The 25565-nt window shown below is 41.1% G+C and overlaps 1 protein-coding gene across 1 annotated transcript in view; it reads right to left on the reverse strand.

Moving 5' to 3' along the window:
* The window catches only part of cabp2a (calcium binding protein 2a), a gene marked incomplete at its 5' end in the record, with an annotated part of 27735 nt that continues 2170 nt past the window's right edge, over nucleotides 1-25565 (reverse strand). The window contains 5 exons of the mRNA XM_080442046.1: nucleotides 1-895; nucleotides 1294-1441; nucleotides 1761-1870; nucleotides 2031-2165; nucleotides 2474-2504. Of these exons, the coding sequence (XP_080298172.1) occupies nucleotides 870-895; nucleotides 1294-1441; nucleotides 1761-1870; nucleotides 2031-2165; nucleotides 2474-2504 (450 nt within the window). The 3' untranslated portion in view covers nucleotides 1-869. The remainder of the gene's footprint in view (nucleotides 896-1293; nucleotides 1442-1760; nucleotides 1871-2030; nucleotides 2166-2473; nucleotides 2505-25565) is intronic.

A 25565-nucleotide genomic window follows, 5' to 3' on the forward strand; every position in this document is an offset into this window, starting at 1 on the left:
AACTGAATATGAAATAACAAATCCAAAATAATAATTTGACTGATTTCATGATATGCTTCTTCTAAATTCAGTGTCTGTCATAACAGACATGGAAGCTGACATCATATCTTGGAGGGGGGCTTTAAAGGCCATGGTACAGGGTCACAATTGGGTCATGGAATACGCTGTACAGTATGTCCATGTTCACAGTGCCTCTTTTTAATGTGTTAAGCCATACCAAATGTTTTATCATTTTGATTTATGCAAGCAGAGTAAAATAAACCGTTTCTACAGTATGTGCAGCTTCAGCTTGGGACAGGATTTGGACTACATGGCCTCAATTAATCCACTAAGCCACAGAGAATGCTCTGAAAATACCATCCACTGATGTTCATAATGTTACGTTAGTCTGAAATTTTATTTTGGCAGAGATATTCAAGTCATTGACATGATACTAGATATGATACTACATGATACAAATTTTAAAATGTATAGTTTTCTCTCTTTCCTTTCTTTTTGACAGATTTCAGATTGACAGATAAAATACAACAATAGAAGTTATTTTGTATTATTGTATTTTATTCTTTAATTAAAATATTTAATGTATTCTAATAACGTTTAGTAATTGACCATTAATTCCTCAATTATGAAAATGACCCACACAATGGAATTAACTGTTACTCTCCAGGACTAACTCTTTTAATAATCTCATTATACAATACATACAGCAATTACATTCCTACAACAGCAGCATACAGCACATTGAAGGGTTCTTTTTTTTATCACAGAGAGATGAAATCAAGAAAAAGAAAATAACCAACATAAACATCATTACATCTTAGTGCATTGGAGGTTTGGTTGAATGCAATCAGGTTGAGTGGAGTGGACTATCAACGAGACATCATTCGTACAAACTCTGTGGAGAAAAGAATAATATTGTTTGGAGAAGTTGTACTGGCTTCCTCTTATTTCTCTCTTCTCCGCTTCCTCCCTCCTTCCCCCTTTCACAGTCCTCAAAGACAATGTGTCGATCTATGGTAAATTTCAACGATATTTACCTTTAGCAAGTCAAGTCCAAGAAATGGTTATTGTGGGGAAACAAGGACAGATATCAAATTCATGTTTGAAAATGTCCATCTGCCTCAGCTTTGTCCACAATTATCCCTACTACCTGCCTCCTTGCTACTTTATTTATGCCTCTGCTTTATCGTCTTTGCCCGTTGCTTTGTTTCACTTCCACCTTTCCTCTTTCCCTCCAGTTCCTTCCTTCGTTAGCCCACCCACCCCATTGTATTATATTGTCCCCCGTCTCACCTTCGAAGTCCACCTGTCCGTCTCCGTTCAGGTCTACATCCCGGAGGATCTCATCGATCTCGTGGTGGTTGAGCTGCTCCCCCATCAGCTTCTTCATCGCCTCCCTCAGCTCCCCGATGCTAATCAGTCCATCACCGTCAAAGTCAAACTGGAGAGAGAGGGAGGGAGGGATAGCAGAGGGCAGAGCGAGGAAGAACAGATCAGAAAATAAATGGATGATGAAGTAAATGAGAGCTATAGATTTAGGCTACAATTATGAGCTGACTTGTGACAAAAGGTTATCTGATTAGTTACAATTCTGACACAGGTAAGAGCTCAGAGCGACATTATTATTTCCAAGTATGACATCCTTGCAAGGAATTTGTTTTTGCACATTGTGCACCCTGCAGTTATGCTGTTGATGTTCCCAACAAACATGAGGGCTGCATGTGTGGACAGTCTTTGATGTTGATATCAGTGCTGCTGACCTCCTTGAAGGCATCCCTCAGCTCCTTGACTCCGATCATGTCTGCCGTCTCAGCCAGCATCTTTGGACCCATCAACTCCACAAAATCCTCAAAGTCCACTCTGCCACCACCTTGTGGGCAAGAAAAGGTATGACCCAGTGAGTGTGGGCATTTGAGTCTACTACAGTGCATGTAGGCCTAAAGTACTGTACCATTTTTAGCGTGCATGCGTGCGTGCGTGCGTGTGTGTGGTGGGGGGCAGTCAGATATACATGCAGGGCTCACACTCACAGATATTTTGGCTGAGCTCTATCAGTTCCATCTCTGTAGGCATGTATCCCATGGTCCTCATGCACTCGCCCAGGTCTTTACAGCTGATAAAACCGTCCTTGTCTTTATCAAACTCCTTGAATGCCTCACGGAGCTCTGTCATGGGTTTGTGAGGTGAGGGAAAGACAGATTATTATAGCAAGACACCTACCATAAAAACCCATTTTAAACTTGTGGCTAGTTACAAGAGTGGTCACCTTTTTTCTCTTTTGAATGTGTTTTGAGGTATAACATAACTTTTCTTTGCTTCTTTGAAATCTATGTACTTCATTTTATCATCTTATTAAACCATCAAAGTGAACGGTTCCTGTAAAAACAGATACGATAAGAAGCTACAGAGCTTGTTGAAAATGTATTAGAGAAAAGGGGAGAAAGTGGGAGAAGTGTGAGCAATGCTACTCTACCTTCCATTTCCTCTGGTCGTAGATCTCTATCCTGTAGCAAAGAGAACACGCACGCACACACACACACACACACACACACAAAAAAAAAAAGGAGAGATACAGGACATTAGACACCGAACAGGTTGGTGCCTTGCATGGCTCCCTATGGGTGTGTGAATGGTTGAACGTAACGCACATATTGCAGTGCTTTGGATAAAGACACTAGAGAAATGCAGAGCATTTAAAGTTTCCGCACATCCGTTCAATAACAGCCAATCAAAATGTACTACAATTGTTTGGCAAAATAAAGAAATGGCCTACATATCCCATCTGCAGCACCAAACATACACATTTAGTGTGTATTGACGAGCGTGCATGTGTGTGCCACACACACACACACACACACACACACACACACACACACACACACACACACACACACACACACACACACACACACACACACACACACACACACACACACACACACACACACACACACACACGTCAGGTGACAGGTGAAGTTTTATAACAGTGAAACATTCACAACTTGGCTCGCTTGCTTACTGTGATAGACTGTGTTTGTGTCTTATAGTAGGGTGACTCACATTATGGCTGCTGTAGCAGTGCTTGACCATATTCACACCCAAATGAGGTCTAGCAGGTAAAGAGCCTGCAGTATTATAGCTACAGAAGTCCATGTTCAGTGTTTGGGAAGTTAAAAGTTAGGGTAAGTGATTTCTTTTTTGGTTAAAACAAAACTTTTTTTGTTAAAAGGTTAAAGCCCTAATATATTCTGATAGCAATTATGCTATATGGTGTTTGTTCAGTCACAGGGGTCTCCCTGTCTCTCCAGCTTTTTGATAAACTGAAAATAAATTTTCAGGTAGGTGACAAAATGTCAGCCAATCAGGAGAGAGTACCCGCAGACAGAAATGCTGACAGCACGAGTTACAGTCGGACATTTGGGCTAAAAGGATAACACAAAAAAGTCCTGGGGACTTGTTTCCATTGTGGTCCTACGTATTAAATTCATCAACATAGCAACACCAAAATACAACATCATCAACAAATGTAAAACGCTACATGTAGTTGTAGAAAAAGAGAAAAAAGAAAAAAAAATCGGCCTTTCTATGGGAAAAGTGAGTTTACCTCCCCTTGTGATCTCCTGAAAGATGGAACTTCAGCCATTTTTAAGGGATTGTGTCAGGGCATTCCACACTTTGGTGGCAGAGCAGTAGAAAGAGAATTTTCCTAAGTTTGTTCTATAGATGGGTGGTACCAGATCGTTGTTGTCGCTCCCTCTATTGTGGCTGTGGATGTCACTGACTTTGGTGGTGGGTATTTAGGGCATTGAGGGAAAAGCCCCTTTGACTATCTTAAAAACCAATCCCATTTTTAATCTGTATCCTGACTGACTTCTCTAGCCTGATTGGATAAAATTGGAATCTCGACCTGAACATGTATTTTCAGTTTATTAAAGAGCTGGAGAGACATGGAGACTCCTGTTACTGAACAAACACTCTAGTCTACAGCAATGAGTACTATCAGAATATAGAGCTATTTAACACTTACTTTAACCAAAGAACATCACTTACCCCAGTGCATTATTTTTTACCTTCAATTGAGTATGTTGCATTCAGTTGTTGTTTTTCTTAAGAAATTCCTTCAAGCCTTTATTAGACAGCAATAGTGGAGACAGGAAATTATAATGAAGGCTATTTTATTGTTTTTAGCGTGATGGTGTCGCTTGCCGAAAATAACAGATTCTTCGGCAAGCGACACTGTCGCGCGATGGAGTTTGTTGTATAATAAAAAAAAAGTTGTGATAGATTTTGTGGCATTTTCGCAAAATGTGAAGTGGCCAAGCAAGAGGTGACGCCACCATGGGTTTAATTCACAACGTGTTCCCTGCAAGTGACAGGCAATGACATCACAAAAAGGAGTATTACAGAGATTGGATTAGGGAATGCAGTGATGAAGTGGCAGGGAGATTATGGAGGTAGCCTAAATGCGAATACAAATCACAAAGGCTTATCAGTTTTTCAATTTGCTGACCCCTGTTGTTGTTTTTTTATGACATGTTCCAACACTTTATTGAATACACGACGCACACAGACTATTTTATGTAGCTACGGCGACTGACAAGTTTATATATCTAACTGAGTAAAAAAAAAAGTGCTTGTCAAAGGTCATTTTTATGATGTAGGCCTTACTTCAAAATATCCAAACAATGTATACTTCTCAACATTGCTGGGATTAATGTCTTGATCGAGTTAATCAAAAGTATATCTAGATTATCGTAGATGTATCAGTTTATGCTGTTTACTTTTGATTTAACTATATATTACTATATGAACCCCCCCCCCCCCACCTCCAAGTACAGGATCACAATGTACATTTTAACTCCCTTCCCTACCCAATGCAAGACAACCTACAACTCACAGTTGTACTTTATTGTTAGAGTTATGCAATTGTTGCATCGTTACACTCTATTGGCACAATGTGTCTTATGCAATGCCATGTTGCAATATAGAGTATGTGGTGTCCTGTATGTTCTGTTGGTCACCCTGTCACTTGGTGGATGTATTGCAGCATGTCTACAGCATCTGTCTGCACCATTAGCTAATTACTTTTATGAACCTCATACTTTGCAATAGAGTGCTTCTTGGAATTTGCCAAAAGCTTATCAGCAAAACTGTGATACCAAAGGCACAAAAAAACATAAAACATAAGTTAAAAGGGGATATTCGCAATGTGCAATTGTCAAAGGCGCATCAGTGTTAAATTATAGTTTTCCATTTGAGAGAACAAAGGGGATTAGTGGATTAATGATTATGAACGGTATCACTCTCACCCTGTCCATCTCACAGACTAATTTGTGTATTCTGTCGAGGAATCTGATTGCTTAAATTCCCACATCTATGAGTTCACATATTATGTCCATGGACTGGCTGGTTGGAAATATTATGATTGAGAGTGCAGGTGCAGCATACTGAATTATTCACCTTAACCAAGAGTTCTCATAAAAGATGTACAAATAAAAAAAGATGACATGGAAAAATGTCATCTAAAATGATATGTTTTGGATTAGTTAGGACAATGATAAGTAAACATTTCAACTGCATTGTAATCTGGTAATGTGGCTCATCTCCTCTAAACTCAGGCTAAGGTCTTCTAATATCTCAAGGCCTCTTACACAGCTCAACACCTCTTCCCAGTGACTGAACCACCTTTCTAATGGTTCTTGTCAATTACAGCGGCGACTATCCTCATTGGGAAATTACTCCATGTCCCTGACATCTCTCTGTGCTCTATTAATCTGGAATAAGTGATCCAGGGTGTAATGAGCCTTCGCCATTAGGACACAAATCTAGGATCTAAATTACAATGTTGACATACCGCAGTGTCACTGCTCTGCCTTGGCTGTAACTAATGCTGCCCCCTGAAAATAGACGATTTGAATAGTCAGTCGAAGACTCCTAGCTCAGTTGACTGGCATTATTTGATTTGAGCTTCAAATTCGTTTTTAACCTACTGCTAAATTACCTTCTGTAGAAAGACTTAAAAATTATGATTTGAGACATTTTGTTGAAAACGGACCAATCCTGCAAACTTTGGAAGTCAACCTTAGCCAATCAGGATGGAATATGAAATATCAGACAGATGCGTCTTGATCACATGACTATAGAGATACTGTGTACCGATTTGCGTGATGTTTGGATAAAATCTGAAGGATTAATATCCAAAAATGTATTTGACGTAAGTCGGCCTCCTGGTGGCGCTGTAAAAAGCAGATGTAAAAAATGCAGTGCAGATGTTTTTCCTTGGTCTCTAGGGAGTAGGCGTGCAAAGTTTCACGCAGATCTGTGCAGTTATAGTTAAAAATGCAAATCGGCCTGTTATAGCGCCACCATGAGGCTGATGTGAAAACTTTAAAGTTTTTATGGAAATGGCAAGCTGCGTTCATGATTTGAGGCAGTTTGTTCAAAACGGACCAATCCTGCAAACTTTGGATGGTAACCTTAGCCAATGAGGATGGAATATGGGAAATCGGACAGATCAGGGTTGATCACGTGACTATAGAGATACTGTGTACCGATTTGCATGAGGTTTGGTTAAAAACTGTAGAAGTAATGGAAAAAAATGGGTTTTGCACAAATCGGCCTCCTGGTGGCGCTATAACAGGCCCATGTGAAATATTTGAGGCAGAGGTTCTGAATTGGCATCCAGGGAGTGTGTGTGCACAGTTTCGCAGCGACCGGGCCAACGGTGCCGGAGATTTGGTGCTAACACACAGACAGGACACACGGACGGACGGACGGACGGACACACGGACACACGGACGGACGGACAGGGGCGAAAACATACTCTCTCGCCATGCCTTTCGGCCTGGCGGAGACAACAACGTACATGGATTACACGCAAGATTTCTGCAAAACTACTTACTTACGAAATGAAAACCATGCTCTTGTGACTTATACAATATACACACTTTGGAAATGTGGACACACACAATAATGGGACAACTAGTCGCAGTAATGCCACAATAAGAAATAAATAAGAATGAATAAATCAGTAATGGTATAAAATAACAAATATTTGTAATTTTCTAAAGGATGAAGGGTGCCAAGGAATAGTGACACCTTTGATAACGGATTGTACTTTAATGACTCTGGCAATGAAATGAAATGATGTTGCATAATATAACATATTCCTTACACAGTATGCTTTAGTACAGTCAGTGGTTCTCAAAAATGTTCATGTGAAGGACCCTCAAATGAATATGTCGTGGACCCCCATTAGAAAATATTTTGTGCTGTTAAAATGTTACAAAAAATATTCAAAATTCACTTTTTTTTTCAAGCTTTTTTGAAAATAGCAGATCGACAAGCTTACAACACATTGCGATGCGATGTGTTGTGAGCTTGTAGATCTGCTATTTTCAAATAGCCAATGTATATATGGTTAAAGTGGTTTTGATGTTTGAAAATGTAATCATTTTGCTGGGGGAACTCCTTGAACCAAGGACCCCTGGGTCCCTGGACCCCTTTGAGAACAACTGCTTACGTAGAATTTAAACTTTAAACTCCTTTTTGGACCCATAAGGGTCCCTTTGGTTACATTTGATTTGAACACTATTGAGAGTTAAATTAACACTAAGGATTTTGCTGTGTAGTAAATGTATGCTGGTGACACTCACCGGGAGGAATTGTCACTGGTGGAGGTGGTGAAGATGGAGCTTCCAATTAGGATGGCTGGAATGGCATGGTAGTGATGATGTCTCAGGACATGAGAATGGATGACATATACTCGACCTTGTTTGTGATAGGGTTAAATGTTGTCTGCTTTACATGTGAGTAATGTATCAGTTTGTGGTAACATGTGAAAAATAAAATGATTAAAAAGAATTACAAAAAAAAGGTGGACCTACTGTATAGATGGTTATGGTGAATGTTTCATTGCAACTGTGTGTGTGTGTGTGTGTGTGTGTGTGTGTGTGTGTGTGTGTGTGTGTGTGTGTGTGTGTGTGTGTGTGTGTGTGTGTGTGTGTGTGTGTGTGTGTGTGTGTATGCACTCGGATACAGATAGTAAAACAAACATGACTCATGTGGAATTTTTTTTCTGGTACCCATAGAAAGATGTTTAGAGCTACGGTTACGTTTTTTAACGAAAATTAGCTTTTAATTTCCCTGTGTGAATAGTATAGAAATACAAGGTGAATAGTAATACAAGAGTGTGTGTGCATGCGTGCACATGCATGTGTGCGTGCGTTCGTGGCGCATGTGTGTGTGACTGTGTGTGCGTGTGTGTGTGCATGTGTTTGTGTAAATGGGTGAATCTCATACATACAATCTGGCTCAGTGAGAAGCCCTCCCTGAGGAAGATACAAGCAGGCCCCACTATAGTCATGTTGCAGTTCTGCACCAGAGTACACAGAGGCTCATCAAATACACGCTCCTCCTCGTCCTCTTCTGTCCCTCTGCCGGCCCCCAGCATGGCCGGGGCCAATGGGGCTCCTCTAGCATCCGTGGGTGATACCCCCTTTGGTGACTATGGGACCCCGCCAGATTTGTAGGCAGATAAAACGGACAATGTATTAGATCCCTCTGAATGCAGCAGTAGTGGTAAATTTACTGTTAACAAGAGACATTCAATTAATCCTGTGTTTTGAATTTAACAGATCTACAATCTCACAACGCGACAGGTCCAGTTTACTAAGTCTAGAGGGTTTAAGTACAGTATTTAATATAGCACATTTTGACAGTGTACAGAAAGCGTTTCTACTTAAATATATGTAACTAGATGGGTTAATTGTTTTCACCAGTGTGCAGAGCACAAAGTAGCCTATGCCACAATGTACTGTTAAGCTGCATGGTATAATCATCAGTGTTAATTTGACTCTGGCAGTGTAAAAATGGGCCTAAATGGGCCTAAATGAGAATGGTAACAATGTAAAATGTTTCGATGGAACCTTATTCCATCGAAACTAAAGATTTTACATTGTTACCATTCTCAACTCAAGCTGCAATATGGCTAAACAAGTAAGGTTGGTGCCAATAAGTTTGGATACAAACAAAATAACCACTATCAATTTTGGAAATGTCATTATAGGTGAAAGTTTACAAAACAATTCTAAAATAGTTTTTAAAAAATAGCTGATCTACTAGTTTACAACATATGATAAAGCGATGCATAGTGAGCTTATAGAACTGCCTTTTCCCCCAACTATTTCTGAAATAGGGCAAAAGTGGTTAACACTATAATAGATTTTGTGGCATAGCTTACTTCAACTCTCTGAATATAACTTTTCTCTAACAAGATCAAATGAATGATTTCTTACCTTCTTTCTTTTGCCTTTCTTTGATCCCTTATTGATATTTCCCATCACCTACACACTTTCGCCCCTCTCTCTCACACCACCCTGTCCCAACTCTTCTCCCTTCTATCTCTTTCTCTCTCCCGCTCTCCTCTCCCACCCCCTCTGTTCAGTACTTACATAAACCTCCAAAGTCCAACCAAAAAACATCTACCGCGTCCCATGGGGCAATGCCGTTAAGGTGCCCTCCCTGGGGCAAACGGTGAATATACTACTTCCAGTTCCACCACGACTACTGAAAGTGATGGATTCCTCTTTCCACGTGCTACAGTGCCACATCCTATTGGTCCATAATGATAAAAGGTACGCACCGAGTCCTTAAGCGCCTATTGGCTGTCCGAGTAGTGTAATGTGATATTATGGAATACCACCGATGTAGGCTAGATTTTTTACAGGGGGGCGGAATAGCTGGGTTACATCTGGGATGATTCCCTTACAACCTGCTGTTTGGCTCTATCTCTGATTGCATGACTTGACCATTCTCATTTCTGCCCCCCCCCCCTCCTCCTCTCATCTCTCTGTCACATTCCCCCTATGACTGTTCCCTTGAATTCCCCTAACTTAATCTCACCAGTCCCGCCTACCTTCCTCTATGTGTCTCTCTAACACCATGCTTATATTTTAAATGTCAAAATGACTGGCAGCGCTGGAGAGAGAGAGAGCGAGAGAGAGAGAGAGAGAGAGAGAGAGAGAGAGAGAGAGAGAGAGAGAGAGAGAGAGAGAGAGAGAGAGAGAGAGAGAGAGAGAAGAGCAAGGGGTGGGTAGAATTATAGAGGGAGAGCTTGCTGCCGCTATAATCCCCAGCATTTGAGATTAGAGGAAACGAGTGACGATGATGGGCCATGGTGAGCAGGGGATGAGAAGGGGAGAAAAGTAAGACTTTAAAGTGGTTCAAGAAAAAAAAAAGATTGGAAAGAGAAACAAAACATTCGTCAACAACATGACGTATGAGACTGCAACTCCAAGAGAGAATAGAGGATGAACAGGTGTGCTAAATGAAAGGAAAAAATAAAACAGAATGGGGAAGATGATGTTTAGAACATAATAGAAAATAAAAGTGTCTGAAAGAGGCAGGTTGCGTAATTGGTGAAATAGTACCATAAATCTGTTCATTTGCTAAATCATACCATAAGCCAATACTAATTTCCTTTAGGGATTTATAGGGATATAAAGTATAGCACAATGTAATCCAGTCATTGTTAGTTCATCCAACACAGTAAAATCCTTACTATTAATTGAACTCTGACTGAACTACTATGTAACTGACCCAAATAGACCACAAATAAATCAACATGACCTTAAACTTACATTTGAGTGATTTTCAACCTCAAATTCATTGTATAATTACATCTGCAGTCAATCATTTGGAAAATGGTAGAATTTCCATTGACATTTGTTAAATAGGACCCTCAAAAGAACACATCATTAAATGTTTTGTAGCTGAGAATCACAAGCAGTACAACTTGTGATTGTCAACTACATGTCAGTGCGCATTTTGAGCCATGGGTCTTTAGCACCAGGAAGTTGATAAGTTCAACAAAAGATTAGGCCATCACTCTTATGGCTCAGAGAGCAACGAAACCACTATAATCCAGCTTTGTTGTTATAGTGCATGGCAAATTTCAAGGAATACTTTCCTGATACTTAAAGGTTTATTTCACTTTCAAAAAAACTTTTGGTCATTTTATCGTCTACTCAGGCTTTTGTGAGCCCCCCAGACCGTTTTTAAGTTGCTTGATTCAGTATTTATATATTTGATAATCATTTTATCAGACACGCCCCCTTCCTATACAAACCCATTATAACTTCAAACTCCATTGTTAACCTGTTAGATTCATCAAAAACACCCGTCCTTGGTTCTGCTGACTCACCCTGCCCTCCTAAAGTATCATTCATAGTCGGACGTAAGGAGACGTAACGAGCGCCAGCGCTCCTTGCGTTGTCGTTTTTGTCTCCCCCTCCGTCACTTACGGCTCCAGGATTTCCGTCCGTGCAGTCGACATTCACCGTCAGGCCGACGTACGTTCATTTGTACGTTGCCTGTAGCGGCCTGTAGTACCAGTGGAGCCCGTTGGCAGTATAAGGAAAAAAAAAATCCTCGGGCCCTCTTTCTCCAAAAAAAGACCCACGTTGGTTGGTGGAAGTACTTGAGTAAATGTACTTAAGTACTACCCGTCGATCCACGGTCTGTGACAATATATAGCATACATAGCACAGTGCAGTAGGGGTCGAAACTCACGTTTTGTAGACAACCATTGTTTTTGTCTAGTTTGTGGACTAGTTTGTGTCTTTTATTGCGTTGTTTTGGCTAGATGCTACAATGGTAGCTTCATGTTGTTAGCTGCGCTGGCTGTGTTGCCAGGTTTTGTGAGAGAAATAAGCAACCAGGTCTATGAAAACAAGCCCAAAAGAATCGACTAGGATATAGCAGATCTACAATATATATGTTTGAGAATCACTGGTTTAAATAATAATTGGCCCTAATAAGCAACTACACTTTAGAAACAAGCCCAAATAAAACCGCAACCACCAATACAAAATTGCTTGTTTGTTTACAAGCAACTTTACAGAAAAATAAGCCCAAAGTCGCTTATAATAAGTAGACATGGCAACATTATGGGTACGGCGGTACATACTAGTGGCCATCTAGTGGATGAAAAGGTGTATTACGCCTGTACACTTTAAAATAAATAAAATAACCCCTAAATAACGTGAGCGACTATGCATGCGTCCGTAAAGAACGGACGGAATCCCTCACCCCCTGACGCACGTTTTAGACCCATCTAGGGACTATGAACGGGCCTTAATACGTGAGGGGGCCGTTTTTCAAAAAGAATATTAAAAATAAATGAAAAAAATTATCGAAAAAACACGGCCCCCTCGCGTATTAGGAGGGCAGGGTGAGTCACCAGAACAAAGGACGGGTGTTTTTGACAAATCTAACATGTTAAAAATTGAGTTTGAAGTTATAATGGGTTTGTATAGGAAGGGGGCGTGTCTGATCAAATGAATATCAAATATCTAAATACTGAATCAAGCAACGTAAAAACTGTCTGGGGGGCTCACAAAAGACTGAGTAGACGATAAAATGACCAAAAGTTTTTTTGAAAGTGAAATATCCCTATAAGCCTTATTTATACTTTTTTGTATGAGTGTTGCACACCTAAAATAGCAGACCTACAGTACAAGCTCACAACACATTGCATCACACAACATGTTGTGAACTTGTAGGTCTGTTCCGCGCGCAACACGGTTGTACAACAGAGGCTTTATTGTGCCATATTCTCCATCTACTTCATATCATGAAGGGAATGCTTTCTGAAGGTGTGGGCACAAACATGAAACATGATATCTGAATTTTGAAGACACTGAAGAAAGTTTAGGTTATCAGACTGAAACGATGCAATTGCTGTTACATCATGCAGAAAGATTATGTATTCAACGTCAATGTCAAATTCAGGACAATTCAAATAAAGTACAAACTACAGGTTGAATTAGTCATGATGTAAATGAATGGTGAAGTAAATGAAATGTTGGTAGGCTACATCATGTTCTCTACTGAACTGTGTGAGACAGTGAGAGATTAGCCCTATGAGTGAGTGTACAGTGGGCCTACAGTATAGATTCTATACTATAGAATCTATATTAGACCATTACAGGCCAGTAGGCAGTAGCTGTAGTAGAGCAACACTTGCTAATCCTACTCATTGTCAGATTGGGAAAGCAACCCCCCAACACGTATTTCTATACTACCCTTTCCTTTCTGTCCTTAGTTTTTTGTAACCTTCTGCTCTTTGAGCCTCTCTTTTTCTGTTTCTTTCTACGGAACAGAACTTTAACTATCTGTATGTACAGTAGTGCCTATACTGCTGCTTCAATGCTTATGGATTTACAGATTTTTTTGGTATTTTACTCACTGGATTGAAGGAGAGCAAAGACAGATGGACAGACAAACAATCAATCACTGATCAAACCCTGCCTGCATTATTTACCAACTATTGTTATACATTTCTCCCTTCCTAAGTTATGACTGATTATGTCATTTAAACTCAAATCACTAACTGTCACTGCAAGGGCCCTCACTGCTGAAACCTCATGCTGAAACTAAACTCATGGTTGCTATCACTGTATATGGATGGTTTGGCACAGCTGAGGACACATTGGAGTTGATTTGGACACAAGTACTCAAATCAGAAGACAATTAGCTTTAATTGCTGCATAATGGCAAAGCCGGGCTTTCAATCAACTCCCTCATCATACCAGTGGGAAATCCCAGAGGGACTCCCATTTATTTATTTATTGCCATGGCAGTTCCTCCTTTCACAGTAGTGTTAATCAATGTATTCAATAGTTGATCAAATGCTATTTTCTTGTTGTCTTTGTGAATAAATAAGGTTAAAGGTAAGTGAAAAACAAATCATCAGCAGCAATGAATGACTGTGTGTTATCTATATTTTGTAATTCTGTAGCTATAATTCAAAAAATTAAACAAAGGTCTAAACTAAAGTCCATGTGTGGATCATAAATAATCAATTGTATTGTATTGTATTGTATTGTATTGTATTGTATTGTATTGTATTGTATTGTATTGTATTGTATTGTATTGTATTGTATTGTATTGTATTGTATTGTATTGTATTCTGTTCAATTGTTTTTCATTGTACAATTTCCCATGCTTTAACATTGACAGGTTATCACCAGGAGAGGGCAGCAAAGTTATACTTGTGGCAGATGAGCTTGCAGACTTGTGGGTGTGGGAGGCTCACTGTGTGCCATTGGCTCACTGTGTGCGTACAATGTTGCAGTTAATTAATTAATTAATTGATTGATAATGATGATGATAATAATAATAATAATAATAATAATAATAATAATAATAATAATAATAAGTGTAATAATAATAATAATAATAATAATAATAAAAATAAATATTATTATAAAATGTGTGTGTGAATGTGTGTACGTATGTGTGAATGTGTGTGTGTGTGTGTGTGTGTGTGTGTGTGTGTGTGTGTGTGTGTGTGTGTGTGTGTGTGTGTGTGTGTGTGTGTGTGTGTGTGTGTGTGTGTGTGTGTGTGTGGGGGGGGGGGGGGTTCTGCTCTATTTGAGAGACAGGTTAGTGAGGACAGAGGCTAGTTGGGCACGGAGGTGCACCACTCTTAAGCTGTTAAAAGGAAGCTCCTTTGCTTCACACACATTTATTCACCTCAGATGACCTCAGGTTAAACATTGCTCAGTGCAAGGCAGTACTACTAAGTCCAGTGCATTTACATGTACAACACTATTAACTCATGTAAATATGCACGCACGTACTTGCACACACACACACACGCACACAAACACGCACGGCGCACACACACAAAGTTGGAGAGATACCTAAATTCCTCATAGGAATTTCTCAACCAGCAACTCAACACAGTGTGAACTGTAAGCTTAACAGACAGAAAGATAAGCCTTTGACAACCAGCATGCCAGATGCCTGAAAGGCAAGGATAAAGAACACACCTACAACACAATATCAAATTCTAAAAACGGTCACAATCTAATATCATTCAACAGTAAAATGCACCACAATTGTTATATTTATAGTTATATTTCAATGCTGCATATCAACCAGTGGTCCACGGACCACTAATGGTCCATGGCATAATTACAGATGGTCCAGGGGAAAACACTTTAAAATGTTTATTTATTTTTGTGTGGACAGACAGACAGACAGACAGACAGACAGACAGACAGACAGACAGACAGACAGACAGACAGACAGACAGACAGACAGACAGACAGACAGACAGACAGATATACAGTAGATAGATAGAAGTGTGCACTCACAGGCTAGGAGTACACATGTGAACTCATATAGCCTGTGAGTACTCAATACTCACAGGAACACATTCACGGTTCTTATTTCCTTTCTCTCAGTGTTTGTCCTGATACTATCCTGATGTAGAAAGGTCAGTCCCTCTTGACCCGGAATGTGACCTAATCTACATGATGAGTGGTTTTATATGCATGTCCCCTAGCTCTGTGTCATCTGTCACATCATGCTGCATTTGCCAGGTCACCATCTCTCGTGAGATTACAGGAGATCTTTATAAAGAGCATTATTATCGATTACACAAAGAGAAAGAAGGATTTGAACACATGACATCGCTGTCAGATTCAACCTCATGGTCTTATCCTTAAAATAGAACCAGTTGTAATTCCCGACTAACAGAAAATCCTAAACAATGTTATTTATGCAAGCATGACCATATTATGTTTAGATGGAAGAATGATGAAAAAGAATGAATGAGTGGACGGACGGACGGACGGACGGACGGACGGGTAACACAGTTGGAGGACTTGATTTCAAATTGACATGATTTCTATAGTGTTCCACCACATTCCCTGCACTAATTCTCTTTGACGTTTGCATTCCAATTGCACTTGTATGAATTTGTGCATGTTTACTCATGTGCATGTGTTTCCAATGAAGATTTCAATGGATTATGAATTTACTCTATAACTAAAAAGGATGATGAGACAGCAACAGAGACACACAAAATGTAGTGTTTTCCTTTATGTCTTTAGGTCTTGGACAGGAATGTGTTGTCAACTAACCACTTTGCGCACACATACACCAATATGTACTAAATGACTTTTTTTCAGTCATTGGCTAGGGAACGATTAGGCTTAATGCAACGCTTTACGAGCTTGTATAACAGCTATTTTCAGCAAGCGACAGTATCAATCAGGCCTTATGCTGAGCCTTCAGGCTCATCTTCAGTAACGCCTTAACTTCACACAGTTACACACATACACTCACACAATGGACTTCTCCTTTTACTCAAATACGTTTTATTCCACAAAGTTAACTCTTCCCTCATCTGTACGAGGGATTCCGTTTCTAAGCGTCCATTTCATCCCCATGCTTTTTAATCTCTACACCAGTAATCCTCTACATCTACGCTACATCCCAATCAATCTCTTCTCTCTTCCCTTATGACATCCATCACTCTCCAGTTCTCATCCCAGCTTTTCTCTAGTCTTGTCTCCCTTGTGTTTACTTTTCATCCATTTTGTCCATCTGTTGCTGAGTGTATCGATGTCTCCCAATGACAAAATAGTAAACGAGAAAAACTGACATCAACATCAACACCAGAACCGATTATACTTTTCAGCAAATAACGCGTAGAGCGTTGAACTTCAGAAGGAAATGCACATTTTAAATGTAGAGGGAATACAAATGAACTTGGAAAACCAGAGCATCTCTACTCTCGATGAGTGGAAGTTGATAGAAATAATCTCTGCAACTTCCCGGCCGCACCATAACTCTAAAGTGTCTGAACTCTGTGTTTGAAATCTACAAACATAAGCAAACCAACCGAAACTTTTCAATACATTCAAAAAGTTATTCAACAAATTTGAGAACGAGAAAGGACGAACAATGACATAATGTGGTGACAAATGAGTGATCTGAGGTCCTCTGTGATCATTAAGGTTTCGAGGCCTATCAGGCTCTCGAAGCCTTATTGCATCTCTTGCCTTTCTTCTTCCGCCGTTTTTGGCAGTTCTGGCCTAACCGCGTGGTCACTTTTTACGAAACTCGGCAATATGGTAGAGGGCTATGCCAAACGGCGAAGAAACGAAACTCACAACTATCGGCCAAAGGGTGGCGCTATTTTACTCAATTGACTTTGAACAGGTACAACTCATGCCCTGTTTGACCCACATCCATGACACTTCGATACACACATGCGTCTCCTCATGCCTAACAACTTTCACACTCTGACTTTTGACCTCTGACCTTTAGATCTCCCACCATTTCGAATTATATGAAAAGCAGTTAAAATCAAACTCCTCCTGGGATTTTTGAGCAATCTGCACAAAACATTTTACACATGAACTTTGGACCTATACCGACAGACGTGAGCAAGCGGATTTTCCATACGTGAAAACGTTAAGCTTTTATGAGCCAATGAATATTGCAGTTTTATGAAAATTATTCGTCTGCCCCTAACACATACATGAAGACTCACATTTGTTTGAAACTTTGCAATATTGTAGAGGGTAATTCCAAGTATCTCTGAAACCAATCTTACTCCAATTGGTCAAAGGGGGGCGCTATAGCAATTTTTTGAAAATGCAAACTTTAAACAGGCAAAAGTCATGCCTCGTTTGGCCGACAGCCGTGAAACTTGCTTACACATGTGCCTTGACTCATGAGGAACATATCTATCACTTTGACCAGTAAGCTCCGCCCTTAGATTGTCTGCAATTTTGAGCAGTTTGAAAAACATTTAAACCCAGGATTTCTGAGCAATTTGCGTGAAAGTGTGTCGTTTGTGAAGTCCCTTTTCACCAGTTCAGGTCTGTTGGTCCAATAGCTTGATCGCTTAATCATTTGTCTTGAAACCATAGGGTCGCCTGTTCAAATCCCACCTCATGCAGACTTCATCTCAATTGCATTGCACACGACATGACTGTATCAATGAATAAACTTGCAATTGTTAAATGAAACGCTTATTGAGAGTAGTTATTTTCAATGTATGACGTATTTCATTCCCTCTTTTGTTTTGTTTTGTTGGATTCTCCTTTTTCACTAACTAAGGCTGTGGATTGAATAGCTTGATCAGTTCAGTGTTAGCCTCATGTACCGGAGGTCCACGGTTCAAACCCCACTCATCACAGTTTACATTTAAATTGCATTGTACATAACATGACCCTGTTAATTCAGACATGTGCAATTTTTAAACAATAACATGAAATGCTTTTGAGAGTAGTTGTTTTTTATGTATGACATACTTTCTTGTGAAAATAGCCGATCTACAATCTCACACCTTTTTAGATAGCAACGCATTGTGAGCTTGTAGTTCGACTATTTTCACTAGTTTCCATTCCGAGGACAGAAAAAAAAAATCTTTATTGGTTAATGTTTTGTGAACCAGTGATCTAGAGTAGTTAGCGTCCTGTCTATCCAGTAGCTCAGTCAGTACTGGGGCCATAGCTGAGTGGTTAGTGAGCCCGCCTACGGAGCCAGAGGCCCTGGTTGCAGGTTGTATGATGTACTTCATTCTCTCTTTTGTTTTGTTTTGTTGGATTCTCCTTTTTCACTGATTAAGACTGTGGATTGAATAGCTTGATCAGTACAGTGTTAGCCTCATGTGCCGAAGGTCCACGGTTCAAACCCCACTCATCAGAGTTTACATTTGAATTGCATTGTACAAAACATGACCCTGATAATTCAGACATGTGCAATTTTTAAACAATAACATGAAATTTATTGGTAAATGTTATGTGAACCAGTGATCTTGGAGTAGCGTCCTGTCTATCCAATAGCTCAGTCAGTACTGCGGCCATAGCTGAGTGGTTAGTGAGCCCGCCTACGGAGCCAGAGGCCCTGGTTGCCCCAGGTACGATTCCAGGCCAGGCCAGCAAATGTGTCGATGAAATGAAATGTGTCCCTGAGCAAGACTCTTAACCCCTAATTGCTCACAGGCCCTCATTGGAAACAAGGCCGCAAGGACTTTCATGAACGGACCTGTTAAAGGAATTATCCTTATCCTTTACACTGTCTAACCGCAAGTCTGTAGGTCCCTGGTTCAAACCCCAATTTAACCAGTCCAAATATAATTTACTGAACAAAAATCATGACTTTGTTAATTAATGCAAGTTCACTTCTTCTCACTCTGTCACTGCCTCTCTCTCACTCTGTCACTGTCTGTCTGTCTGTCTGTCTGTCTGTCTGTCTGTCTGCCTCTCTCTCACTCTGTCACTTTCTGTCTGTCTGTCTGTCTGTCTGTCTGTCTGCCTCTCTCTCACTCTGTCACTGTCTGTCTGTCTGTCTGTCTGTCTGTCTGTCTGTCTGTCTGTCTGTCTGTCTGCCTCTCTCTCACTCTGTCACTGTCTGTCTGTCTGTCTGTCTGTCTGTCTGCCTGTCTGCCTGTCTGTCTGCCTCTCTCTCACTCTGTCACTGTCTGCCTCTCTCTCACTCTGTCACTGTCTGCCTGTCTGCCTGTCTGTCTGCCTCTCTCTCACTCTGTCACTGTCTGCCTCTCTCTCACTCTGTCACTGTCTGCCTGTCTGCCTGTCTGCCTCTCTCTCAATCTGTCACTGTCTGCCTGTCTGCCTCTCTCTCACTCTGTCACTGTCTGACTGTCTGTCTGCCTCTCTCTCACTCTGTCACTGTCTGCCTGTCTGTCTGCCTCTCTCTCACTCTGTCACTGTCTGCCTGCCAGTCTGCCTGTCTGCCTCTCTCTCACTCTGTCACTGTCTGCCTGTCTGCCTCTCTCTCACTCTGTCACTGTCTGCCTGTCTGCCTCTCTCTCTCTCAATCTGTCACTGTCTGCCTGTCTGCCTCTCTCTCACTCTGTCACTGTCTGTCTGCCTGTCTTCCTGTCTGCCTCTCTCTCACTCTGTCACTGTCTGCCTGTCTGTCTGCCTCTCTCTCACTCTGTCACTGTCTGTCTGCCTGTCTGCCTCTCTCTCACTCTGTCACTGTCTGCCTGTCTGCCTCTCTCTCACTCTGTCACTGTCTGCCTGTCTGCCTCTCTCTCACTCTGTCACTGTCTGCCTGTCTGCCTGTCTGCCTCTCTCTCACTCTGTCACTGTCTGCCTGTCTGCCTCTCTCTCACTCTGTGACTGTCTGTCTGCCTCTCTCTCACTCTGTCACTGTCTGCCTGTCTGCCTCTCTCTCACTCTGTCACTGTCTGTCACAACATCTGAAGTGAACTGAGCTCCTGACCTCTGGTAGTTGAGTATAGCAGCATTCTTTTGTTATTTAGCAAGCTGCTAGTAGTGGTACCCTAAGTGCTTTTCTATTAGTATTATATTATTAGCTTGTGTGGTAGTCTGTAGTTTATAGTTGTATTGTTTGTGTGCTTCAAGCAGTAGGCTATTGGCACTTTGTAGTAGTACAAGTAGTTTCACCCTGTATAGGCCACTTGATTGCCTTGTGAAGTGTGTGGTTTAGCCAGCACAGCTCAAGGGATAAGTAGGCAGGTTGAGAGTATTCTCTTCAGTGTGTAACCAACATCTGAAGTGAACTGAGCTCCTGACCTCTGGTAGTTGAGTATAGCAGCATTCTTTTGTTATTTAGCAAGCTGCTAGTAGTGGTACCCTAAGTGCTTTTCTATTAGTATTATATTATTAGCTTGTGTGGTAGTCTGTAGTTTATAGTTGTATTGTTTGTGTGCTTCAAGCAGTAGGCTATTGGCACTTTGTAGTAGTACAAGTAGTTTCACCCTGTATAGGCCACTTGATTGCCTTGTGAAGTGTGTGGTTTAGCCAGCACAGCTCAAGGGATAAGTAGGCAGGTTGAGAGTATTCTCTTCAGTGTGTAACCAACATCTGAAGTGAACTGAGCTCCTGACCTCTGGTAGTTGAGTATAGCAGCATTCTTTTGTTATTTAGCAAGCTGCTAGTAGTGGTACCCTAAGTGCTTTTCTATTAGTATTATATTATTAGCTTGTGTGGTAGTCTGTAGTTTATAGTTGTATTGTTTGTGTGCTTCAAGCAGTAGGCTATTGGCACTTTGTAGTAGTACAAGTAGTTTCACCCTGTATAGGCCACTTGATTGCCTTGTGAAGTGTGTGGTTTAGCCAGCACAGCTCAAGGGATAAGTAGGCAGGTTGAGAGTATTCTCTTCAGTGTGTAACCAACATCTGAAGTGAACTGAGCTCCTGACCTCTGGTAGTTGAGTATAGCAGCATTCTTTTGTTATTTAGCAAGCTGCTAGTAGTGGTACCCTAAGTGCTTTTCCCTGTCTGTCTGTGTGCCTCTCTCTCACTCTGTCACTCTCTTCCTGTCTGTCTGCCTGTCTGCCTCTCTCTCACTCTCTCACTGTCTGCCTGTCTGTCTGTCTGGGGAGAGGGAGAGAGGGAGAGAGGGAGAGAGGGGAGAGGGAGAGAGGGAGAGAGAGACAGAGGGGGAGAGGGAGAGAGGGGGAGAGAGAGAGAGGGGAGAGAGGGAGAGAGGGGGAGAGAAGGAGAGAGGGGGAGAGGGGGAGAGGGGGAGAGAGAGAGAGAGGGAGAGGAGAGAGTCTGCCTGCCTCTTCCTGTCTCTGCCTTATCCCTCGAAACCGCTTATTGCTGCTTGCAGCTATATTTTTACCATTTGTTTTTCTACAGTTTTATTGAAGGCTGAGTTCTTGAGAACAGAAGTCAGTACACATGTTAAAAAATAAATCAGCAGCAGGTTGACATCTCTGCACAGCTGATCAAGGTAAGTACATCAACATAGTATCAGTGACAAGTGTCCATCTGGGTACCAATACCCATCCCATGACCGCCCACCTTCTGTCCTCTTTAAACGCACGCACGCACGCACGCACGCACGCACGCACGCACGCACGCACGCACGCACGCACGCACGCACGCACGCACGCACGCACGCACATACGTACGCACGCACGCACGCACGCACGCACGCACGCACATACGCACGCACGCACGCACGCACGCACGCACGCACGCACACACGCACGCCATTCATTTCATATACTGTAGCCATAATGCCGTAGCCTGGAATGCAGGCTTGTGTTTAATATAAAAATATAGATTTTTGGCGCAAATCCACGAGGCCACGAGGGCTGAACTGTCACTGTGAATGACCTCATTGCGGAAGGAACACAGCATGTCAAACATGGCTGCCAGGGTTATTGTTTGATGAAATGATATTTTCTCACACTGAAAGGATATTTTCTCACACTGAAATGATCAACACACACACGTGCGCGTTCACATGCACATGCATGCGCACGCACACACACACACACACACACACACACGCACGCACACACACGCACAGTATATACATATATAAATAGACAGACAGACAGACAGACAGATATATATATATATACATAGATAGATAGATAGATACACAATATATGCTGCTTTAGGCCCACTGCATGTGCAGTTGCATCCTCTTCACCCCCTACATTTTTAATTTACACCACAGATGTGTTCTCAATGTATGGATGTGAAACACATGTCAGGGGATGTGAACTGGGTACATTTCATAAGAAGCTCAGGACTTCCTCCAGGAACATGCACAACATGCATTCATGCAACCAAGATAGAGACTTCTTATTTACTGTAATTCACTGGCTGGTTCTCAAATTGTGATTTTACTTTTCTTTCTTTTTTTGCCTATAAATTATATCTCCATAACCTAAAATGCTGACAAATATTGCTTATATTTCTTCTTGCATCACATCCCAAAATGGTGTTTGTTTTTGTACAAAAGCCCAATACCTCTACTTCCTGATAAGATTGCAACAACTTCTGAAGTATGGTAACTTGCATGATTAGACAATCTGTGCAGATTGCTAAACAGACCTTACAGGAAATGCACAAGTTCACAGGTACAAAAAGTACAAAATTAATTGCGGCACTTCCTGATTGTTCACTTCCTGATAAGGTTGTCCTATTGTAATTGGCTTAAGGGAGGACCACGGTGGGCCGGTGGACCACGGCCACATCACTCTTACTCTAACCTCTCAAGACAGATTCAGCACAATCTGTCAGCACCACTGCCCTAAACATTGTTGTTTGAAGGAATAAACACAGAAGCACCTGGGAGGAAGTGGACTAAGAAAGGGGGGGGGAGCAGCAAAGCGAGTTCCTTTCTACACAAAAAAGGAGGTGGTGCCCCCAGAGGCAAAAACAAAGGAAAGACATTTTTTATTCTTCTTTTTTTTTTAACCTAATAGGTTCCCAGATTGCTCTGACTCAAGGACATAACCATAAATAAACCCTATATGCCCATATACAGGCAAGACCACGGCCACGTCACTCTGACTCAGACATAACCATAAACAAACCTGATATATATAGGCATGTCACTATGACTCAGATATAACCATAAACAAGCCCGATACACCCATATATACTGTATATATATAGGCATATATGGAGGTCCGGTTGTCCAGAGCCACAGATCCGACCACTATGCACATATATGGTCATGTGCATATATGGGACCGACCGACTTCAAACTCGGCTGGCGCATTGGCAAGGACATGAGGGAGTGCAGTGCCCGCCATCTAGTTGTTCGGAATATGCGGTTGTCCAGAATCGCCGATCCGACCGATATGTCCATATACAGTCTTGCCAATATACAGAGTATGGACATATACTAATAACATCATGGATCTCCATATATGGCATAAAAGGGACACAGGTAGACAGACAGATACAGAGATCTTCATATATGGGCACAAAAGGGACAGACATACGGGTATAACGGGTACTCTGACAAAGCCCCCGTCACTATGACTCAGACATATCGTTCGGATCGGCGGTGCGACGTTTGTGAAAAATTCAGACGCACCTGAGGGATGCAAACCAACATCACTTGTTCTATGTGTCTCGATTGTGACCTTTGACCTTTATCTCCAGTTAGACTACTGTAATGGTCTTGTCTCAGGTCTTCAAAAGAATAAAAGTCTGCACAACAGCATTACTCCTCCTAAGTGTTTAATTTACTTTAAAACACAGAAAGAATGACATGGTACGTTTCGGCCACAGTCTTCAGGACCACAGCCTTCAGGACCACTTGATGAAGGCCAACAGTGGCCAAAACGTTGTACCATGTAATCTTTTCTGTGTTTTAAAGTAAACTAATCACTTAGGAGCAATGTTGTTGTGCAGACTTTTATTCTTTTGAACTGTCACTTCGTGTGCAGCACAGCACCAGCAACAAACTGGATGTGCGCAACCCATTGTTTTGAACTTGGCTCAGGTCTTCTCATGCAGCTATCAGACAGCTATGTTCTTCACTTCCTTAAAAAAACGGCTTACACCCTTCTTACACCCTCTTATTAGTTTTTTGGTTTGTTTAAATGCCTTATTTGTGTAAATGCCATTTTATGCCTTATGTAAAGCACCTTAATATTTGCTATACAAATAAACTGGTCTTGCCTTTCAGACCAAAACATGTATCTTGTCAGACAGTTTTCTGATCATTCCCACCAAGTTTCATGAAAATCCGACCAGCCTTTCTCAAGTTATAACGCAAACAAACAAACAAACAAACTAAAAAACAAACAGAAACAGCGTTGTCCTCAAATAAAGCTACAAGGGGAACTTATGTTTCTATGACATAATGGTTCAACTTTTCACATGTTGTGGCACCAGTGAAAGCGCTTTTGTGTGTGCACTCCAGAGCCCCCCCAACATGGTATTCCAATTTGGGGTTGATTGGATGTTGTGTTCATGATAAACTTTTTTTTTTTGGTAAGAAATAGGCCCTGCCCACAACAGTTTTTGAAGGCAATTACAGGCAAACATTATGGAACATCAAATCCTTGTTTGATGCACATGTGACATGACTCACGAGAGCTTTGTTGAAAAAGAATTACATTTCTGCAACAGTGACATTTATAACACTTTTGCCACCCGTTGTGTCAAGTGAAATAGCTTTTGGCTCTGCTTTGTTTAGAGGCCCCTCAATATGTGACTAGAATTTGATCGGACCCTGCATTCATGATTTTTGCAGTTTTGTATAAAATGCGAGGAACATTTGACAGAAATACAGCAGCAGATCTACAAGTTCACAATGCACGTGACACATTGAGCTTGTAGATCTGCTGTTTATGGCAAAAAAGATTTGGTGTAGAAGGAAACTAGCAGAACAATTAACTCCGGTCTGTTTCACTAAGAATAGAGGGTTTGATGGACACAATGGAAACAAGCCTTTGGATTTTTTTGTGTCTCATCCATTCACCATCTTTTTAACTCATTGTACTGCTGTACTTGTGTCAATACAATATTCAATCAATCAAAGTTTCCCATCCAGCTGAGTACCATGAGAACACATCAGTAGCATACACGTAAGAGGTGCAGAGAATACAACCGCACTTGCAGTGGGCCCTCAACAGGAGGGAACATACTATTATTGTTATTATTAAACTTAGTGATGGACAAAGTAGGAGTCAAAGATACTCCTGGTCAAATATTACTCAACCACAAGTGAAAGTCACTCTGTCAAATGTGTTCTTGAGTTTAAGGACTACTTGCATTTAAAATATGGTAAGTATTCAAAAGTAAATGCTTTTTAAAATCCGTAAGTATTCAAAAGTAAACTTTGAATTTGTAATAGCAATGCATTGCTGTATTGAAACTTTGACATGTTCCAAAAATATATAGTGAAAATAGCAGATCTACAAGCTCACAACGTGTAGATCTGCTTAGGTGGTTAATTCATGTCCTTTTTCCTCCCTGGAAATGTAGTGGAATCTTAAGTGTC

Source organism: Gymnoscopelus braueri (assembly GCF_963280865.1).
Source record: "Gymnoscopelus braueri genome assembly, chromosome: 2".
NCBI classification, from domain to species: Eukaryota; Metazoa; Chordata; class Actinopteri; order Myctophiformes; family Myctophidae; genus Gymnoscopelus; species Gymnoscopelus braueri.